At 36.6% G+C, this 19,349-nt stretch overlaps 2 protein-coding genes across 2 annotated transcripts in view; one reads left to right on the forward strand and one right to left on the reverse strand.

Moving 5' to 3' along the window:
* Window positions 1-93: 93 nt before the first annotated feature.
* Window positions 94-5,089, forward strand: nuf2 (UF2 component of NDC80 kinetochore complex; the record flags this gene model as incomplete). Its single annotated transcript, XM_083893001.1, has 13 exons — window positions 94-216; window positions 1,185-1,259; window positions 1,419-1,495; window positions 1,951-2,012; window positions 2,084-2,181; window positions 2,549-2,622; window positions 2,723-2,816; window positions 2,901-2,963; window positions 3,066-3,203; window positions 4,171-4,311; window positions 4,416-4,591; window positions 4,756-4,891; window positions 4,982-5,089. The coding sequence occupies 13 exons, from the start codon at window positions 94-96 to the stop codon at window positions 5,087-5,089; spliced, it is 1,365 nt and encodes a 454-aa protein (XP_083749127.1).
* A 900-nt stretch (window positions 5,090-5,989) lies between these two features.
* cfap57 (cilia and flagella associated protein 57) overlaps window positions 5,990-19,349 on the reverse strand; it is a gene marked incomplete at both ends in the record, with an annotated part of 29,633 nt that continues 16,273 nt past the window's right edge. The window contains 15 exons of the mRNA XM_083892684.1: window positions 5,990-6,163; window positions 6,250-6,393; window positions 6,489-6,623; window positions 6,730-6,846; window positions 6,950-7,093; window positions 7,384-7,542; window positions 7,620-7,793; window positions 7,871-8,061; window positions 8,157-8,250; window positions 8,401-8,556; window positions 8,693-8,854; window positions 8,925-9,098; window positions 9,672-9,884; window positions 9,974-10,087; window positions 10,192-10,357. Coding sequence (XP_083748810.1) covers window positions 5,990-6,163; window positions 6,250-6,393; window positions 6,489-6,623; window positions 6,730-6,846; window positions 6,950-7,093; window positions 7,384-7,542; window positions 7,620-7,793; window positions 7,871-8,061; window positions 8,157-8,250; window positions 8,401-8,556; window positions 8,693-8,854; window positions 8,925-9,098; window positions 9,672-9,884; window positions 9,974-10,087; window positions 10,192-10,357 — 2,317 coding nt within the window. The remainder of the gene's footprint in view (window positions 6,164-6,249; window positions 6,394-6,488; window positions 6,624-6,729; window positions 6,847-6,949; window positions 7,094-7,383; window positions 7,543-7,619; window positions 7,794-7,870; window positions 8,062-8,156; window positions 8,251-8,400; window positions 8,557-8,692; window positions 8,855-8,924; window positions 9,099-9,671; window positions 9,885-9,973; window positions 10,088-10,191; window positions 10,358-19,349) is intronic.

Consider the following 19,349-nt stretch of genomic DNA (forward strand, 5'->3'; position numbering starts at 1 on the left):
GTATTTGCAAGGCGCCAATTTTGTGTTTGTGAAAATCGGCGACGTTTTGCTGTGTGTGTGTGTCCTTATTGAGTTCCCAATAACATCGCGACGATGACTGAGAACACGTTCCCCGTGTACACTGCGGATGCTATCGTGAACTTTTACCGAACAGAAGTGCTCACTGTTCAAGAAGCCAAACACTTAACGAAGGGCGACCTAACTCCTGCCCCGAAGGTAACGTCCGTTTATCGACTCACTGCTGTGACTGTATCCGCCGCTGCTAACAACACTGAATGCAACACAACCGTTTGTGTACAAATGTTTTAATAAAAACGAACGTCTGAATTTGCGGATTATGACAAACAACTGTGGCTTCGAGCCTTCAAAGTAACCATTTATTTAAAACTCGAACATATTATTTTATGATAAAGAGGCACACCCTCCGTTTTGCTGTAACAATCAGAGTTACAACGTAAAATACAGTACTAGTCAATGACACATGGCTGTTTGTTAGACATTATTTTGTGGTCGCGTTGTGCAGTGTGTCATTAGATTTATAATCATTATTTTAATAGACAATGCTATAGCTATAGCTATGAATAACTCATCACTCACTACTTTTATAATTACATCATAACTTTGTATTTAAAAAGTGAATGAAAGAGAATCCAATATACATATATATACATTAACACATTTATTATGCCACCACCCTAAGCGAAAATCTGCCCTAATTTAACAGCATTAGTAATCTATACAAATGTATTGTGTTGTTTGTTGTTGTTGTTTTTACTGTGTGATTTTTGCATCTTTCTTTTTCATTACTATGCTAAAATATAATAATTCTTGTTATCCATGCATTTTCAAATTTTAGTGGTTGGGTGTTATGCAATTTATGTTATTTGCCAAATAAATAACAATACCATTTTTAGTTTTAAAGAAGTTTTTGAAAGATTTCTAAAATATTTATGTTTTCTCAAATTTATGACAAGCGGTATAATTAATTTGTTAACCACTGTATAATAAGTTATAAGTTAAATAAGCTTAGTTTCCTGGTTTCAATGCACATTCTTTCGATTTACTGACTCTCCAGAAAAAATTATAGAAATCCATCCTTTGCCTATTGAGTCATGCTCACAAAGAAAAAACTATAACTTTAATACAGAGTTTATAAATATTAACCTGATAATTCTCTCTTCCAGCCAGAGACAGTTCAAACACTGTACATGAGAGTGCTGCATCTTCTGTATCGTTTCAGACCCGAGTGTCACTCCATGGTGAGAACTGTGTTTATTCATCAACCTCCACATCAAGGAAATCAGTTCATCTTCTGTCACCTTCAGCAGCTAATATTTACATGAGATATAATCAAGTGGTAAATGTCACAGAGTCTGGATGTTGTACTCAAGCTTGATATGCTTGTTGTTTTCCAACAGGTTCCACTTCTGGAGAACATTCAGTATCCAGTGTATCACGAGGGTGCGACGTCTATCATAAGTGTCTACATACGAATGTGAGTTCTGTGCGTGTCAATGAGTAGCAAGATCCAGACCAAACTACACATAGACGTTTATGAGACACTAACATTTTTAAAGTCATGTTGACATTTTTAGCAGTTATTAATGAACATAGCAAAACTTACCCTTTCTCTCATGGTTGATTAAAATTAAAAAAAAAAAACTTTCATCAAAATCCTTCCTTTAGTTTTTGAGAGATGCTTCTCAACAAGCAGATGGGGCTTACTGTAAATCATATTTATTAACCCAACTGATTCACCATTGGGACATTTTACATTATGCACTTGTGATAAAAATGTTGATGGCAACTTAACATCATTAGATACCTCAGCTATTGTTGTAATACACGCATGGATTGTGCTGGAATTGGATTTCAATGTCATTTTATGGTTGATATGTACATTTAACCATTTGTATTTATGTAATAATAACTTTTTTATTATCTTTTTAGGCGGCAGTTTCTGCCTATGTGCTTGGTGTCTGATTTCTCACTCAATGACCTTCTAGCCCCAAGTAAGTAAAGGTCTATTACTAGTTAAAATACTAATTAACATTGATAATCACTGTCTTCTGTTCTCTTCCAGAGAAACAGAAGACACTCACTGTTCTCAGTGCAATCATGAACTTTCTTCACTTCAGGAAGCAGAGAACAGCCATGGTCTTGGAGAGGCAGACCAAATTTGTATGTAACATTAGCCCACTTCTAACCCCCCACACGCATGCACAAACATACTTGGTTTTAGCAATGCGCACTTCTGTCAGTAATCTCAAGCTATGAATTTGAAATTACTTGTCAAGATACAATAAAATGTCTCGCTATGAATTAATACCTTTCTGGTGGCAATGGTCTAAACCGTTGATTTTAAAATGCAGAAAAATCCTTTGACTTTGTATTTAAGTTTTGGACATTTTTCTAAAAATAACACACACTGTTGGCCACCCGGTATCTTGCTGCATGTTTTTCTAAACGCTGACATGTTGGGAAAAACTCCTACCTGCTGTGTGTTTGGAGTTTCACACAATGTAACAGTGAGTCTCTCTGTTGTCAGAGGGCAGACATGGACAGGCTGCAGACCTACACCAGAGGCAACCGAGAAGCAGAAAAAAAGATCGAGGCGCTGACGTAGGTCTTGGGTCGAACACGTGACATAGACGTTTCTTCTTTGTGTGGTTAGAACATGAAACTAGATGCGTATAGATTTTTCGTGTCCTTCCTTGTTCAGTACCATCCCGCCGGAGCAGCAGGCTGAGGCAGAGGAGCTGGCAGCCGCATTGTCTGAGCTGCAGGCCACCACCATGCACGAGTACCAGGAAGTGGTAAGTGATGACAAAAAAAAAATATGGTCAGAATAACAAACCATGCTGCCAAGTCAAAGTTAAATAAACTTGTCTTTTTTTCAGAATGTGAGCAATGACTGCATCGCTGAGTGGAAAACCAAAATTGCAGAGACGTCTCAGAAGCTGGTACGTGACTGTGATTTATATGTTTATTAAATAACCATGATGTGTGTTTGTATTATGAAGTTGTTTTTTAGTGTTATGTTATGTCTTATGTGTGTGTATCAGGCCCAGGTGAAAGTGGACTTGAGCAACATGAAGGAGGACATCGGCAGACTCAAGTCTCAGATCGTGGAGTCTCCAGAGGAACTGAAGAGTCAGATGGAGAAGATGAGGGAGAACCTCAAGAATGTGAAGAACTCAATCGTAAGTACCAGGGCAGGGTGTCCGCGGAGTCTTAAAAAGCATTAAAAGTTGATCAATCAATTTTGGGAAAATTAAGGCCCTTAAAATGTATTAAAAAGTCTTAATCACGATTTCATGAGGTATTACATTTTGTCAATAGAGTTTAATTAAATATGCACGAATGTATTTATTTTCCTTCCCCTCGTTTGTTAAAAACAACAATGCTCAGGCATGCTCTTCCTGCTAGATCGGCTCGGGGGCCGCGTGCACTCATGCCGTTACACATCTTGGGACAGTGAACACCTCCTGGCCTGAAATAATATCCAAAATGACATGAAATAAACTCCAAAATTGTGAATTCTTGAGTCAAAATGTTGCATGCCTTTGGTTTAATTAATTCTTTCGAGCTTTGTTCCTTTCCAGCTTTTGAGTTCCTTTCTATGGTTGTGCTCTATAGATTTAATTGCAAACTAACACTGCGCACATTGGCAGCCACGCTTCCGTCAGTCTGCTCCACTGCTACACGTAGCTTACCACCACCAGTGAGAATGTGTTTATTAATAATGGGTAATTTGTAAAGTGCTTTGGGTGTCTAGAAAAGCGCTCTAGAAATATAATGATGAATAATAATAATAATAATAATATGTTAAAATAATCGGCTAACTAATTCTTTCAAGCTTTTCAGGAAACACAAAAAACTTTACTGCTTAAATCACACACTTGACATAGGTCATTATATTAAAGGGGTAAAATCATATTATCTGATCAACTGAGGATGTAGGCGATTTTACATAGGTGGCCGGCGTCATGGATGATGATTTAGGCAACAAAGAAACCATTTTGACAAAGAACTTTGACATAGGCCATTATTTTTAACAGTGTGACAATATGTGTTGCTGATTACAGCTTGAAGTGGCGATAAAATATTTTGAGAAAGTCTTAAAAAGGTATTGAAATTAACTTCAGGATTCCTGCATATACCCTGCAGACAGAAACAGACGAGCGTGTGGTGGAGCTGCAGAACATGGTGCAGGGTGTCACTCACACCGAGGCTGAGATCCAGCAGATGTACAACTTGATGCAGGACCTGGAGAGCAGCATGAACAACACCAAGCAGAAACACGAGATGGTGAGTGTTCATGTCCTCTGTATTTTATATTTCACATCAGCTTCTGCAAATCCCCACTCCTGTGTTAACAGCTTGTCAATGTGTGTGTATGTGTGTGTATGTAGCACCAAGACTTGACTGCTCAGTATGAGAAGAAGCAGAAGGAGCTGAAAAACCTGTGTGTGGAGGAAGCTCAGATGAAGCGCGCTCAAGCAATGAAGCTGGACAAAGAGTCCAAGCAAAACATCCGGAGAAGGATGAGGAAAGAGACGAAGGAGCAGCATGTTCAGGATGTTATGGGGTATTTAGTAGTTTTGATAACATTATGGAATTAAACAAGTTGTTTTCAAACATGAAATCTGGAAAACTTAGTCTAACCAGACAATGATAACAGCTATAAAGTAGTAGTTGGTTGATCATCTGTAAAATAAATGTATTAAAAAGTTAAACTTACCTACTCACCAGGCAGTGTAACCAAATCCATCAGAAGCGTGAAGAAATGGCTGAAAAAATCCAAGAGATCTCCAAAGAGACACAGCAGCTGAAGGCCAAGATCCAGAACCTGAGAGACGTCTGCAGCAAAGAGACGGAGAAGGCTCAGGTACAATCGCTCACAACTGTCTGCTTTTCACTGTGTCCAGTGTGTTCATTCATGTGTTGACACTCACCTGTGTCGTTCCTCCGTGTTCAGGCTCTGTACGATACTCTGTCCAATTCAATGGTTGATTTACACGGAAGAATCGAGACGCACATCGTGGACCTGAAGCAGGATGTCGTCAAGATGTCTGCAAACTTTTAAATAGATCCTTTTTTTCATTTTCATCCTTTCTATACTTGTGTTACTGTGTTTTACTGTTCTGACCTTTTTGATGTTTGCATTACAAATAAAATCTATTGTTATATTATTACTATTTAAATTGTATTTTATTAATCCTTGTCATCGTTTCATTAGTTCATAATTTCCACGATTAAACCTTACATGTCTTATTTTCAACATTTGTAAGACCTACTACACTTTGTAGTTTGAGCACTCATAACCATACTTTACTGTGTAACATTTAAATGTTTATTTTTAATGAACCGTTTCAAAAAAGTTACCTTTACAAACAATAAACACCCCAAATGTAAGCCCACTGTTTCTTTGATTTTTACTGTCAATTAGAAAATATCAACACGGTTGAATTTTGTGAAAAACTATTGTTAGGTGGTGTGGCACAAGCGGTCGTGGTCGAATGGATTAGGTACATTTGAGAGTTCTGCTCAAGCTGCATTGTGCTATTCTGAAAAAGAAAACTTTAAAACTGTCTGCGGGGTCTTAAAACGTATTAAAGATTGATTTATACATTTTGGGAAAATTAAGGAACTTCTTAGTCTTAATCACAATTTAATGACGGATTACGTTTTGTCCATAGAGTTTGACTGCAACAAGTATGCATGAATGTATTTATTTTCTTCCCCGCATTTAAAAACGATGCACAGGCATTTGATTGCTGTCCTGCAGCAATGAAAGAGGATCAGGATAACATTTAAAATGAATGAGCCACAACACACCTTAACCCATACAGCAGATGACCCCTTTATTTAATCTACATTACACTGAATTGTAGAAATATAATACTTTTTTTTTTTTTTTTTTAAATCATCCCCAAAATACTCAGGATTTGTCCCAGTGCTGCTCCTGTAGTTCGACAACGGTCTTTTAACTGACGTTTTCATGTTCAGGTTCTTTTTTTGGTCCTTCCTCTGAGTTTGGACGTGACTTGTTGGATCTCTTGAACGTGAGCAGCTGAGCTTTGTACTCTTTAACCTGACTCCTCACTAAACGCAGCTCCTTGCGCAGTTCGTTGATTTCAGTGATCAGAGTTACGTTCTCCTGTAGGGACGACAGTCGCTGTTAGAATACCACTTGCCTTAATGGCCACCCACAGGAACTGTGTGAGCAGTGAAGAGTTTATTCACCTTCATGATCCTGGCATAGACTCTCTCATGGTCCTCGGTGGATTTGGTCAGCCTCATTTTCAGACTGTTAACCGTCTTCTCCAGGTGATCACGATGGCGATAGAAGGCCTTCTGGACATCTTCGTCTACATTGCTTTTGTCCACCTTGGAAAAAGCAGGCACAGATTTTGCATATGGACTGCATGTGAGACTGCAGAACAGACCAAAAGTATTAAAGACGTGCTAAATGAACCACTCACTCCATCAGCCTGTGGCACGTAGCGGGCATAGATCATCTGCACACTGTCCTTAAGTTTCCTTGGCTCTTGGATGAAGCCAACACAGTTATGAAGGTCTGACTTGAACCGCTTAAGATGTGTCTCCAAATCTTTCACCTGGCCACAGACACACAACACCAATGTTCATATCTGCTCCATGGGTGGAGCCTGAAAAGTACACGTGAACTGGAAAGTTAGCATGTTGTTTAGTATGTGTGCTGACCTTCTGCATCTCCTTGTGCATCTCCTTGTCTCTGGTCGTCAGTTTGAGCCTCAGGTCGGACACAGTGAGCTTCAGCTGAGTGTTGCTCTTCTGGCTTTGCACCAGCTCCTCCTGCAGCTGTCAGAGACCACAAACAACATGGACCATTTACTATTGGGAACATGTTACTTGCTAGTGTGTTATCTTTTATGAAATAAAAAGGATTATATCTCGAGAAAACCTGATGGATCCTCTCCTTCTTCTCGATGATCTCGTCTTGTTGTGGCTCAGTCTGCTTCTTAAGCTCGCTGCACTGGAAATCCAGAACAAACTTCAGCTTCTCCAGCTCCTGGTTCTTCTTCTTCAAGCCAGAGATGGTCTTATCCTGCATCAGCACAATCGTATGGTGGGATTTCAGAGGAGGAAGCTATGTAAGTATGACTGTGAGTCATAAGATCAGACATTTTTTAGGAGAGCATGTTCAGGACCATAGGGTCCATAATTTAATCTAATTTGTTTATAGCTTTTGCATCCTGATAGGCATCAATAAATTAAGTTGTCTGTCAAAAATATGTAATATACAAAATATCTAAACTATCACTATTTTAAAGTTACACACTACGGTTGTACAATCGTATTCAAGGCAGTGCAGTGTGAAGCTCTGATTACAGACACCTTGTCCTGGTTGGTCTTTTCATGTCCAGCGATCTGTCTCTTCAGGTCCTCGATGTCACTCTCCAGGGAGCGGATCAGTCTCAGCAGCCGCTGCCGCTCCTGCTTCAGTTTGTCTATGTCTGTGCCCTTGTCTACAATCTGCCTCTGCAGACTGTGGACCTGAATGAGAAGCACACGAGGCGAAAGATGAGTATCATTTATGTTCTGACTCAAATCTCGAAGCCAAACTCTTTTACCTTTTGGACAATGATACGGCTTTCTCCCTTCAGATTTGTGTTGGTATCTTTTTCAGTGCGTAGCTGCTTCTCGTATTTGATTTGGATGTTGTGGATCATTTTCTCCTCATCCTCCTCTACTTGCTTTATGATTTCTTTAAATTCCCGGATCTCCTGCTGTGCATCCTCCTGGCACTGCATTTAAAAGAAATTACAAAAATCAGTGGCCACACCTCACTAAAGCGCTGCCATCCTCTTGCTTGCTGACTGACCTGAGCCAGGAGCTGAGTCTTCTCCTGCAGCTTGGCTTCATAGCTCTGTGTCAGTTCCTCCAGGTCCTGGACTCTGTGATCCTCTGCAGACTTGAGTTGCTTCTCAAAGTCATCCTGCATCCTCTCACACTTAGCTTGAAGATCCTGGAACCTCGTATGCTCCACAATCAGCTTCTGGCTGTAGGATGTCTCTTCATATCACAGATAAACACAATGATCATTGTAGGAAGAACAATTAATACTTTATGGACAGTGATGACACCAATTCACCAAGTCTTCTTCTCACCAAAATCTTCAAGTTCTTTGGATTGTTTCACAGTGAGCTCTGCAGTGCTCTGCTGGTGTTCGCAGTCCTGCTTTTCCATCTCTGTCCTCGTGGCCTATAGAGACAGTATCGAGAACAAACAATGATAATTCAACATTCTTTGCAGCCAAGAACCAAAAAATGGAAATCTCTTATGTATTCTCCTTGGAAAATATATTAGATTACAAAATAAACTGTCGTTTCTAGTCGTTAGTTACTAGCAGACCTGCTGTGCATTTTGCAGAGATTCGATTTGCAGTGTAAACTTGTCCGAAATCTCCTTCAACCTCTCGTTGTGGCTCATGTCCTTCAGGCGGAGCTGGTACTCGTTCTCCATCTGCATCTCCTCCAGCTGCATCTTTAGCTCCAGCATGTTCTCCGTCTGCAACACAAATACACACATACACACACAGACAAGTTGGTCATATCTATGTATACGCGTAAACAATTGTACCCTGACGATGTGGTCTACAGCTGGAGAATGAAAGTAAAATGGCCTAACGCCAACATACACTGACCTTTTCCTCCAGGTCTGACTTGGTGACAAGAATCTCTTCGGTGTGGATGATTTGCCTGTTGCTCTTCAATCCTCTGCCTTCTTTGTCCACGATCTTCCATATCAAGAGACAGCCATCGTCAGACGCTGTCAGCAGGAACTGATCATCGAACGTGATCTCCATCTGAGGACGTACGTACAGTATAGGGTTAGTGGATTTCTATCTCAGTTAAATAGCAGTTCACTTGACCCACCTTGGAAACTGGGCCACAGTGAGCCTGGTACATGATCCAGTCCTTCTGAATGGATAATGGGTATTTAACGGCCCTGATGGTTCCACTGGAGGTCCCAGTGAAGATAACCCTTCCAGAGTGTGACACGGCGACGGCAGTTTGAGCTATCTCATCACCAGGAACCTCCCTCAGGACCTGTACAACGACAAATCCTACATGTCCTCAACAAGAACATCCCTGTCTGTGTTGAATGTATATATAAACCAATGGACTTACCTGAAATGATAATATAATACATTTCTTGCTCTTTCTTGCTTTATAATAATAGATAAACCCGCATTGCATGTGACGTTTGCAACATTATTGGCAAATTAACACTTTGTTCTTTGTCAGCAGTTTGGTTATTAGTGCTCATTTGCATGCTGTACGGCTACCTACTACATCAGTTGATTATAATTCAGATCAGTAGCACAAAATAAGATTCAACCATTTGGAAAAAGAAATCATGTGGCAATCAGTGTTGTGGCGGCAGTGGCCATAGTACTTTTAGTTTATTGTGAAACTGCAGTGGGTCAGAGGACATCAGCTGAAGAGACAGTCCTGTGTCCAGTACTGTGGCCCAGACTTACTCCCAATGTGATCAGATCATAAAACGTATTCCACAACATTCGCACCTGAACTTCTGACTGGACCAGGTTTATAGCTTAAGAACATATAGTCAGAGAGTAGAGAGTACAACTTATACAGTAGAGTTTTGCTCCTACTGACTTGACAGTCTTGGATCTCCTTCAGTGTGAGGTCGGTTCCCACAGCCAGGATGGTCGCACAGTCTGAGGAGAAGGCCACGCCTGTGTAGCCACAAGACTTGAGGACGCTCTCTGACTCACGCTTGCCAGTCTGTGTGTTCCACTCATACACCGCACCATCCATCCCACATGACACAAGCCGTCTGTCATCCAGGCTCCATTTAACACCACGGATCTGCCCAAAAACAAAGATGTCCCGTTGTTGTCGAATTCGACTGTGAGTCTGCTGTAGAACGTACAGTATTGTCGTCATGGCTGTCTCACCTTTCCATTGTGCCCCTTCAGCGTGAGGATATTTTCAAAAGAGGTGACAGAGTAAATGTGAATGATATTTCCATTGACAGCTGCAAACATGTGGCCACCATTGCTGAACGCACACTGAAGAGGGAGGAAAGGTGAAAGAGTTTATGAGGTCATCATGGATAAAAATTATAGACAGGCAGTGCGAACACACACACACAAAATGCAAACATACATCCCACCTCTCTGCAGCCACGAACATTAAACTCCTTGAAGGTGCGGATGTCATCGATAATCAGATTCATGAGTCTGAGTTTGTCTGAAAAGCCGACCAGGATGAAAAGGCCCGTGGGATGCAGAGCTACGCTGTGTGCCTCTTCCTGGAATTCCTTATATAGCTCCAACACTCTGTGAGACAAATGACAGAGAGCAGCAATGAGGCACATCTTCAATGTTTAAGACTTGAACCTCAGCTTCATCATCCGTCCATCCATCATCTACCACGGGGGGTGCCAGTCCATCGCAGGCAAAACATCACACAAACATCTCACACTTATGGTCAATTTACGGTGACAAATTAATGTCGTCCAAAATTTGACAAAAACGACATACTATACTGTCGTCCAGAATCTGACAATTTTTTTGAAATCAGTTTTTTGGTCCAAAACTTGACAAAAACGTCATACTATACTATGTAGTACGTCATACTATACTATGTCGTCCAAAATGTGACAATTTTTTGAAAAAAAAAACATTGGTCCAAAATTTGACAATTTTTTTTAAATCAGTTTTTTGGTCCAAAACTTGACAAAAACGTCATACTCTACTATGTAGTACGTCATACTATACTATGTCGTCCAAAATGTGACCATTTTTTGAAAAAAAGAAATTGGTCCAAAATTTGACAAAAACGACATACTATACTATGTCGTCCAAAATCTGACAATTTTTTTGAAATCAGTTTTTTGGTCCAAAACTTGACAAAAACGTTATACTATACTATGTAGTACGTCATACTATACTATGTCGTCCAAAATGTGACCATTTTTTCAAAAAAAAAATTGGTCCAAAATTTGACAAAAACGACATACTATATTATGTCGTGCAAAATCTGACTTTTTTTTTTTGAAATCAGTTTTTTGGTCCAAAACTTGACAAAAACGTCATACTATACTATGTAGTACGTCATACTATACGATGTCGTCCAAAATGTGACCATTTTTAGAAAAAAGAAATTGGTCCAAAATTTGACAAAAACGACATACTATACTATGTAGTACGTCATACTATACTATGTCGTCCAAAATGTGACAATTTTTAGAAAAAAAAAATTGGTCCAAAATTTGACAAAAACGACATACTATACTATGTAGTACGTCATACTATACTATGTTGTCCAAAATGTGACCATTTTTAGAAAAAAAAAATTGGTCCAAAACTTGACAAAAACGTCATACTATACTATGTAGTACGTCATACTATACTATGTCGTCCAGAATCTGACAATTTTTTTGAAATCAGTTTTTTGGTCCAAAACTTGACAAAAACGTCATACTCTACTATGTAGTACGTCATACTATACTATGTCATCCAAAATGTGACCATTTTTTGAAAAAAAAAATTGGTCCAAAATTTGACAAAAACGACATACTATACTATGTGGTCCAAAATCTGACAACTTTTTTTGAAATCAGTTTTTTGGTCCAAAACTTGACAAAAACGTTATACTATACTATGTAGTACGTCATACTATACTATGTCGTCCAAAATCTGACAATTTTTGTGAAATCAGTTTTTTGGTCCAAAACTTGACAAAAACGTTATACTATACTATGTAGTACGTCATACTATACTATGTCGTCCAAAATGTGACCATTTTTAGAAAAAAAAAATTGGTCAAAAATTTGACAAAAACGACATACTATACTATGTAGTACGTCATACTATACTATGTCGTCCAAAATGTGACCATTTTTAGAAAAAAAAAATTGGTCCAAAACTTGACAAAAACGTCATACTATACTATGTAGTACGTCATACTATACTATGTCGTCCAGAATCTGACAATTTTTTTTAAATCAGTTTTTTGGTCCAAAACTTGACAAAAACGTCATACTATACCATACTATACTATGTCGTCCAAAATGTGACCATTTTTAGAAAAAAAGAAAATTGGTCCAAAATTTGACAAAAACGACATACTATACTATGTCGTCCAAAATCTGACAATTTTTTTGAAATCAGTTTTTTGGTCCAAAACTTGACAAAAACGTTATACTATACTATGTAGTACGTCATACTATACTATGTCGTCCAAAATGTGACCATTTTTTCAAAAAAAAAATTGGTCCAAAATTTGACAAAAACGACATACTATATTATGTCGTGCAAAATCTGACTTTTTTTTTTTGAAATCAGTTTTTTGGTCCAAAACTTGACAAAAACGTCATACTATACTATGTAGTACGTCATACTATACTATGTCTCCAAAATGTGACCATTTTTAGAAAAAAAAAATTGGTCCAAAATTTGACAAAAACGACATACTATACTATGTAGTACGTCATACTATACTATGTCGTCCAAAATGTGACCATTTTTAGAAAAAAAAAATTGGTCCAAAATTTGACAAAAACGACATACTATACTATGTAGTACGTCATACTATACTACAGGGGTCACCAACCTTTTTGAGTCAGAGAGCTACCTTAAGGGTAAAAAATAATATGGAGGGCTACCATATAAAATTTTTTTGTTTGTTTACCATTTAAATGATTAATATTATGCATTCAACTGCATACACATTCATTCCAGTGCTTACTCCTAACGATTACCAGTTTTTATAAACAATATCAAAGATATTTTACGGACAGATCATACGGATACATGCAAGTGAGGTGAAGTGAAGTGAGCCCGCGGGCACCGTATTGGCTGCCTGCGGGCTACCAGGTGCCCGCGGGCACCACGTTGGTGACCCCTGCTATACTATGTTGTCCAAAATGTGACCATTTTTAGAAAAAAAAAATTGGTCCAAAACTTGACAAAAACGTCATACTATACTATGTAGTACGTCATACTATACTATGTCGTCCAGAATCTGACAATTTTTTTGAAATCAGTTTTTTGGTCCAAAACTTGACAAAAACGTCATACTCTACTATGTAGTACGTCATACTATACTATGTCATCCAAAATGTGACCATTTTTTGAAAAAAAGAAATTGGTCCAAAATTTGACAAAAACGACATACTATACTATGTGGTCCAAAATCTGACAACTTTTTTTGAAATCAGTTTTTTGGTCCAAAACTTGACAAAACGTCATACTATACCAGGGGTCACCAACGTGGTGCCCGCGGGCACCTGGTAGCCCGCAGGCAGCCAATACGGTGCCCGCGGGCTACCAGGTGCCCGCGGGCACCACGTTGGTGACCCCTGCTATACTATGTTGTCCAAAATGTGACCATTTTTAGAAAAAAAAAATTGGTCCAAAACTTGACAAAAACGTCATACTATACTATGTAGTACGTCATACTATACTATGTCGTCCAGAATCTGACAATTTTTTTGAAATCAGTTTTTTGGTCCAAAACTTGACAAAAACGTCATACTCTACTATGTAGTACGTCATACTATACTATGTCATCCAAAATGTGACCATTTTTTGAAAAAAAGAAATTGGTCCAAAATTTGACAAAAACGACATACTATACTATGTGGTCCAAAATCTGACAACTTTTTTTGAAATCAGTTTTTTGGTCCAAAACTTGACAAAAACGTTATACTATACTATGTAGTACGTCATACTATACTATGTCGTCCAAAATGTGACCATTTTTAGAAAAAAAAAATTGGTCCAAAATTTGACAAAAACGACATACTATACTATGTAGTACGTCATACTATACTACAGGGGTCACCAACCTTTTTGAGTCAGAGAGCTACCTTAAGGGTAAAAAATAATATTGAGGGCTACCATATAAAATTTTTTTGTTTGTTTACCATTTAAATGATTAATATTATGCATTCAACTGCATACACATTCATTCCAGTGCTTACTCCTAACGATTACCAGTTTTTATAAACAATATCAAAGATATTTTACGGACAGATCATACGGATACATGCAAGTGAGGTGAAGTGAAGTGAGCCCGCGGGCACCGTATTGGCTGCCTGCGGGCTACCAGGTGCCCGCGGGCACCACGTTGGTGACCCCTGCTATACTATGTTGTCCAAAATGTGACCATTTTTAGAAAAAAAAAATTGGTCCAAAACTTGACAAAAACGTCATACTATACTATGTAGTACGTCATACTATACTATGTCGTCCAAAATGTGACCATTTTTAGAAAAAAAAAATTGGTCCAAAACTTGACAAAAACGTCATACTATACTATGTAGTACGTCATACTATACTATGTCGTCCAAAATGTGACCATTTTTTGAAAAAAAAAATTGGTCCAAAATTTGACAAAAACGACATACTATACTATGTTGTCCAGAATCTGACAATTTTTTTGAAATCAGTTTTTTGGTCCAAAACTTGACAAAAACGTCATACTATACTATGTAGTACGTCATACTATACTATGTCGTCCAAAATGTGACCATTTTTTCAAAAAAAGAAATTGGTCCAAAATTTGACAAAAACGACATACTATACTATGTCGTCCAGAATCTGACAATTTTTTTGAAATCAGTTTTTTGGTCCAAAACTTGACAAAAACGTCATACTATACTATGTAGTACGTCATACTATACTATGTCGTCCAAAATGTGACCATTTTTTGAAAAAAAGAAATTGGTCCAAAACTTGACAAAAACGACATACTATACTATGTAGTACGTCATACTATACTATGTCGTCCAAAATGTGACCATTTTTAGAAAAAAAAATTGGTCCAAAACTTGACAAAAACGTCATACTATACTATGTAGTACGTCATACTATACTATGTCGTCCAAAATGTGACCATTTTTTGAAAAAAAGAAATTGGTCCAAAATTTGACAAAAACGACATACTATACTATGTCGTCCAAAATCTGACAATTTTTTTGAAATCAGTTTTTTGGTCCAAAACTTGACAAAAAAGTTATACTATACTATGTAGTACGTCATACTATACTATGTCGTCCAAAATGTGACCATTTTTAGAAAAAAAAAATTGGTCCAAAATTTGACAAAAACGACATACTATACTATGTCGTCCAGAATCTGACAATTTTTTTGAAATCAGTTTTTTGGTCCAAAACTTGACAAAAACGTCATACTCTACTATGTAGTACGTCATACTATACTATGTCATCCAAAATGTGACCATTTTTTGAACAAAAAAATTGGTCCAAAATTTGACAAAAACGACATACTATACTATGTCGTCCAAAATCAGACAATTTTTTTGAAATCAGTTTTTTGGTCCAAAACTTGACAAAACGTCATACTATACTATGTAGTACGTCATACTATACTATGTCATCCAAAATGTGGCCATTTTTTGGCAAAAAAAATTGGTCCAAAATTTGACAAACACGACATACTATACTATGTCGTCCAAAATCTGACAATTTTTTTGAAATCAGTTTTTTGGTCCAAAACTTGACAAAACGTCATACTATACTATGTAGTACGTCATACTATACTATGTCGTCCAAAATGTGACCTTTTTTAGAACAAAAAAATTGGTCCAAAATTTGACAAAAACGACATACTATTTTATGTCGTCCAGAATCTGACAATTTTTTTGAAATCAGTTTTTTGGTCCAAAACTTGACAAAAACGTCATACTCTACTATGTAGTACGTCATACTATACTATGTCATCCAAAATGTGACCATTTTTTGGAAAAAAAAATTGGTCCAAAATTTGACAAAAACGACATACTATACTATGTCGTCCAAAATCTGACAATTTTTTTGAAATCAGTTTTTTGGTCCAAAACTTGACAAAACGTCATACTATACTATGTAGTACGTCATACTATACTATGTCATCCAAAATGTGACCATTTTTTGGAAAAAAAAATTGGTCCAAAATTTGACAAAAACGACATACTATACTATGTCGTCCAAAATCTGACAATTTTTTTGAAATCAGTTTTTTGGTCCAAAACTTGACAAAAACGTTACACTATACTATGTAGTAAGTCATACTATACTATGTCGTCCAAAATGTGACCATTTTTTGAAAAAGAAAATTGGTCCAAAATTTGACAAAAACGACATACTATATACTATGTCGTCCAAAATCTGACAATTTTTTTGAAATCAGTTTTTTGGTCCAAAACTTGACAAAAACGTTATACTATACTATGTAGTACGTCAAACTATACGATGTCGTCCAAAATGTGACCAATTTTAGAAAAAAAAATTGGTCCAAAATTTGACAAAAACGACATACTATATACTATGTCGTCCAAAATCTGACAATTTTTGTGAAATCAGTTTTTTGGTCCAAAACTTGACAAAAACGTCATACTATACTATGTAGTACGTCATACTATACTATGTCGTCCAGAATCTGACAATTTTTTTGAAATCAGTTTTTTGGTCCAAAACTTGACAAAAACGTCATACTCTACTATGTAGTACGTCATACTATACTATGTCATCCAAAATGTGACCATTTTTTGAAAAAAAGAAATTGGTCCAAAATTTGACAAAAACGACATACTATACTATGTGGTCCAAAATCTGACAATTTTTTTGAAATCAGTTTTTTGGTCCAAAACTTGACAAAAACGTTACACTATACTATGTAGTACGTCATACTATACTATGTCGTCCAAAATGTGACCATTTTTTGAAAAAGAAAATTGGTCCAAAATTTGACAAAAACGACATAATATATACTATGTTGTCCAAAATCTGACAATTTTTTTGAAATCAGTTTTTTGGTCCAAAACTTGACAAAAACGTCATACTATACTATGTAGTACGTAATACTATACTATGTCGTCCAAAATGTGACCATTTTTTGAAAAAAAAAATTGGTCCAAAATTTGACAAAAACGACATACTATTTTATGTCGTGCAAAATCGGACTTTTTTTTTTTGAAATCAGTTTTTTGGTCCAAAACTTGACAAAAACGTCATACTATACTATGTAGTACGTCATACTATACGATGTCGTCCAAAATGTGACCATTTTTAGAAAAAAAAAATTGGTCCAAAATTTGACAAAAACGACATACTATACTATGTCGTCCAAAATCTGACAATTTTTGTGAAATCAGTTGTTTGGTCCAAAACTTGACAAAAACGTTATACTATACTATGTAGTACGTCATACTATACTATGTCGTCCAAAATGTGACCATTTTTAGAAAAAAAAAATTGGTCCAAAATTTGACAAAAACGACATACTATACTATGTCGTCCAAAATCTGACAATTTTTTTGAAATCAGTTTTTTGGTCCAAAACTTGACAAAAACGTCATACTATACTATGTAGTACGTCATACTATACTATGTCGTCCAAAATGTGACCATTTTTAGAAAAAAAAAATTGGTCCAAAATTTGACAAAAACGACATACTATATACTATGTCGTCCAGAATCTGACAATTTTGTTTGAAATCAGTTTTTTGGTCCAAAACTTGACAAAAACGTCATACTCTACTATGTAGTACGTCATACTATACTATGTCATCCAAAATGTGACCATTTTTTGAAAAAAAGAAATTGGTCCAAAATTTGACAAAAACGACATACTATACTATGTGGTCCAAAATCTGACAATTTTTTTTAAATCAGTTTTTTGGTCCAAAACTTGACAAAACGTCATACTATACCAGGGGTCACCAACGTGGTGCCCGCGGGCACCTGGTAGCCCGCAGGCAGCCAATACGGTGCCCGCGGGCTCACTTCACTTCACCTCACTTGCATGTATCCATATGATCGCTCAGTAAAATATCTTTGATATTGTTTTTAAAAACTGGTAATCGTTAGGAGTAAGCACTGGAATGAATGTGTATGCAGTTGAATGCATACTATGAATCATTTAAATGGTAAGCAAAAAAAAAATGTTAATGTGGTAGCCCTCAATATTATTCTTTAGCCTTCAGGTAGCTCTCATCTCAAAAAGGTTGGTGACCCCTGTACTATACTATGTAGTACGTCATACTATACTATGTCGTCCAAAATGTGACCTTTTTTAAAACAAAAAAATTGGTCCAAAATTTGACAAAAACGACATACTATTTTATGTCGTCCAGAATCTGACAATTTTTTTGAAATCAGTTTTTTGGTCCAAAACTTGACAAAAACGTCATACTCTACTATGTAGTACGTCATACTATACTATGTCATCCAAAATGTGACCATTTTTTGGAAAAAAAAATTGGTCCAAAATTTGACAAAAACGACATACTATACTATGTCGTCCAAAATCTGACAATTTTTTTGAAATCAGTTTTTTGGTCCAAAACTTGACAAAACGTCATACTATACTATGTAGTACGTCATACTATACTATGTCATCCAAAATGTGACCATTTTTTGGAAAAAAAAATTGGTCCAAAATTTGACAAAAACGACATACTATTCTATGTCGTCCAAAATCTGACAATTTTTTTGAAATCAGTTTTTTGGTCCAAAACTTGACAAAACGTCATACTATACTATGTAGTACGTCATACTATACTATGTCGTCCAAAATGTGACCATTTTTAGAAAAAAAAATTGGTCCAAAATTTGACAAAAACGACATACTATACTATGTCGTCCAAAATCTGACAATTTTTGTGAAATCATTTTTTTGGTCCAAAACTTGACAAAAACGTCATACTATACTATGTAGTACGTCATACTATACTATGTCGTCCAGAATCTGACAATTTTTTTGAAATCAGTTTTTTGGTCCAAAACTTGACAAAAACGTCATACTCTACTATGTAGTACGTCATACTATACTATGTCATCCAAAATGTGACCATTTTTTGAAAAAAAGAAATTGGTCCAAAATTTGACAAAAACGACATACTATACTATGTGGTCCAAAATCTGACAATTTTTTTGAAATCAGTTTTTTGGTCCAAAACTTGACAAAAACGTTACACTATACTATGTAGTAAGTCATACTATACTATGTCGTCCAAAATGTGACCATTTTTTGAAAAAGAAAATTGGTCCAAAATTTGACAAAAACGACATACTATATACTATGTCGTCCAAAATCTGACAATTTTTTTGAAATCAGTTTTTTGGTCCAAAACTTGACAAAAAAGTTATACTATACTATGTAGTACGTCATACTATACTATGTCGTCCAAAATGTGACCATTTTTAGAACAAAAAAATTGGTCCAAAATTTGACAAAAACGACATACTATACTATGTCGTCCAAAATCTGACAATTTTTTTGAAATCAGTTTTTTGGTCCAAAACTTGACAAAACGTCATAC

Source organism: Microchirus variegatus (genome assembly GCF_963457635.1).
Source record: "Microchirus variegatus genome assembly, chromosome: 7".
Lineage (NCBI taxonomy): Eukaryota > Metazoa > Chordata > Actinopteri > Pleuronectiformes > Soleidae > Microchirus > Microchirus variegatus.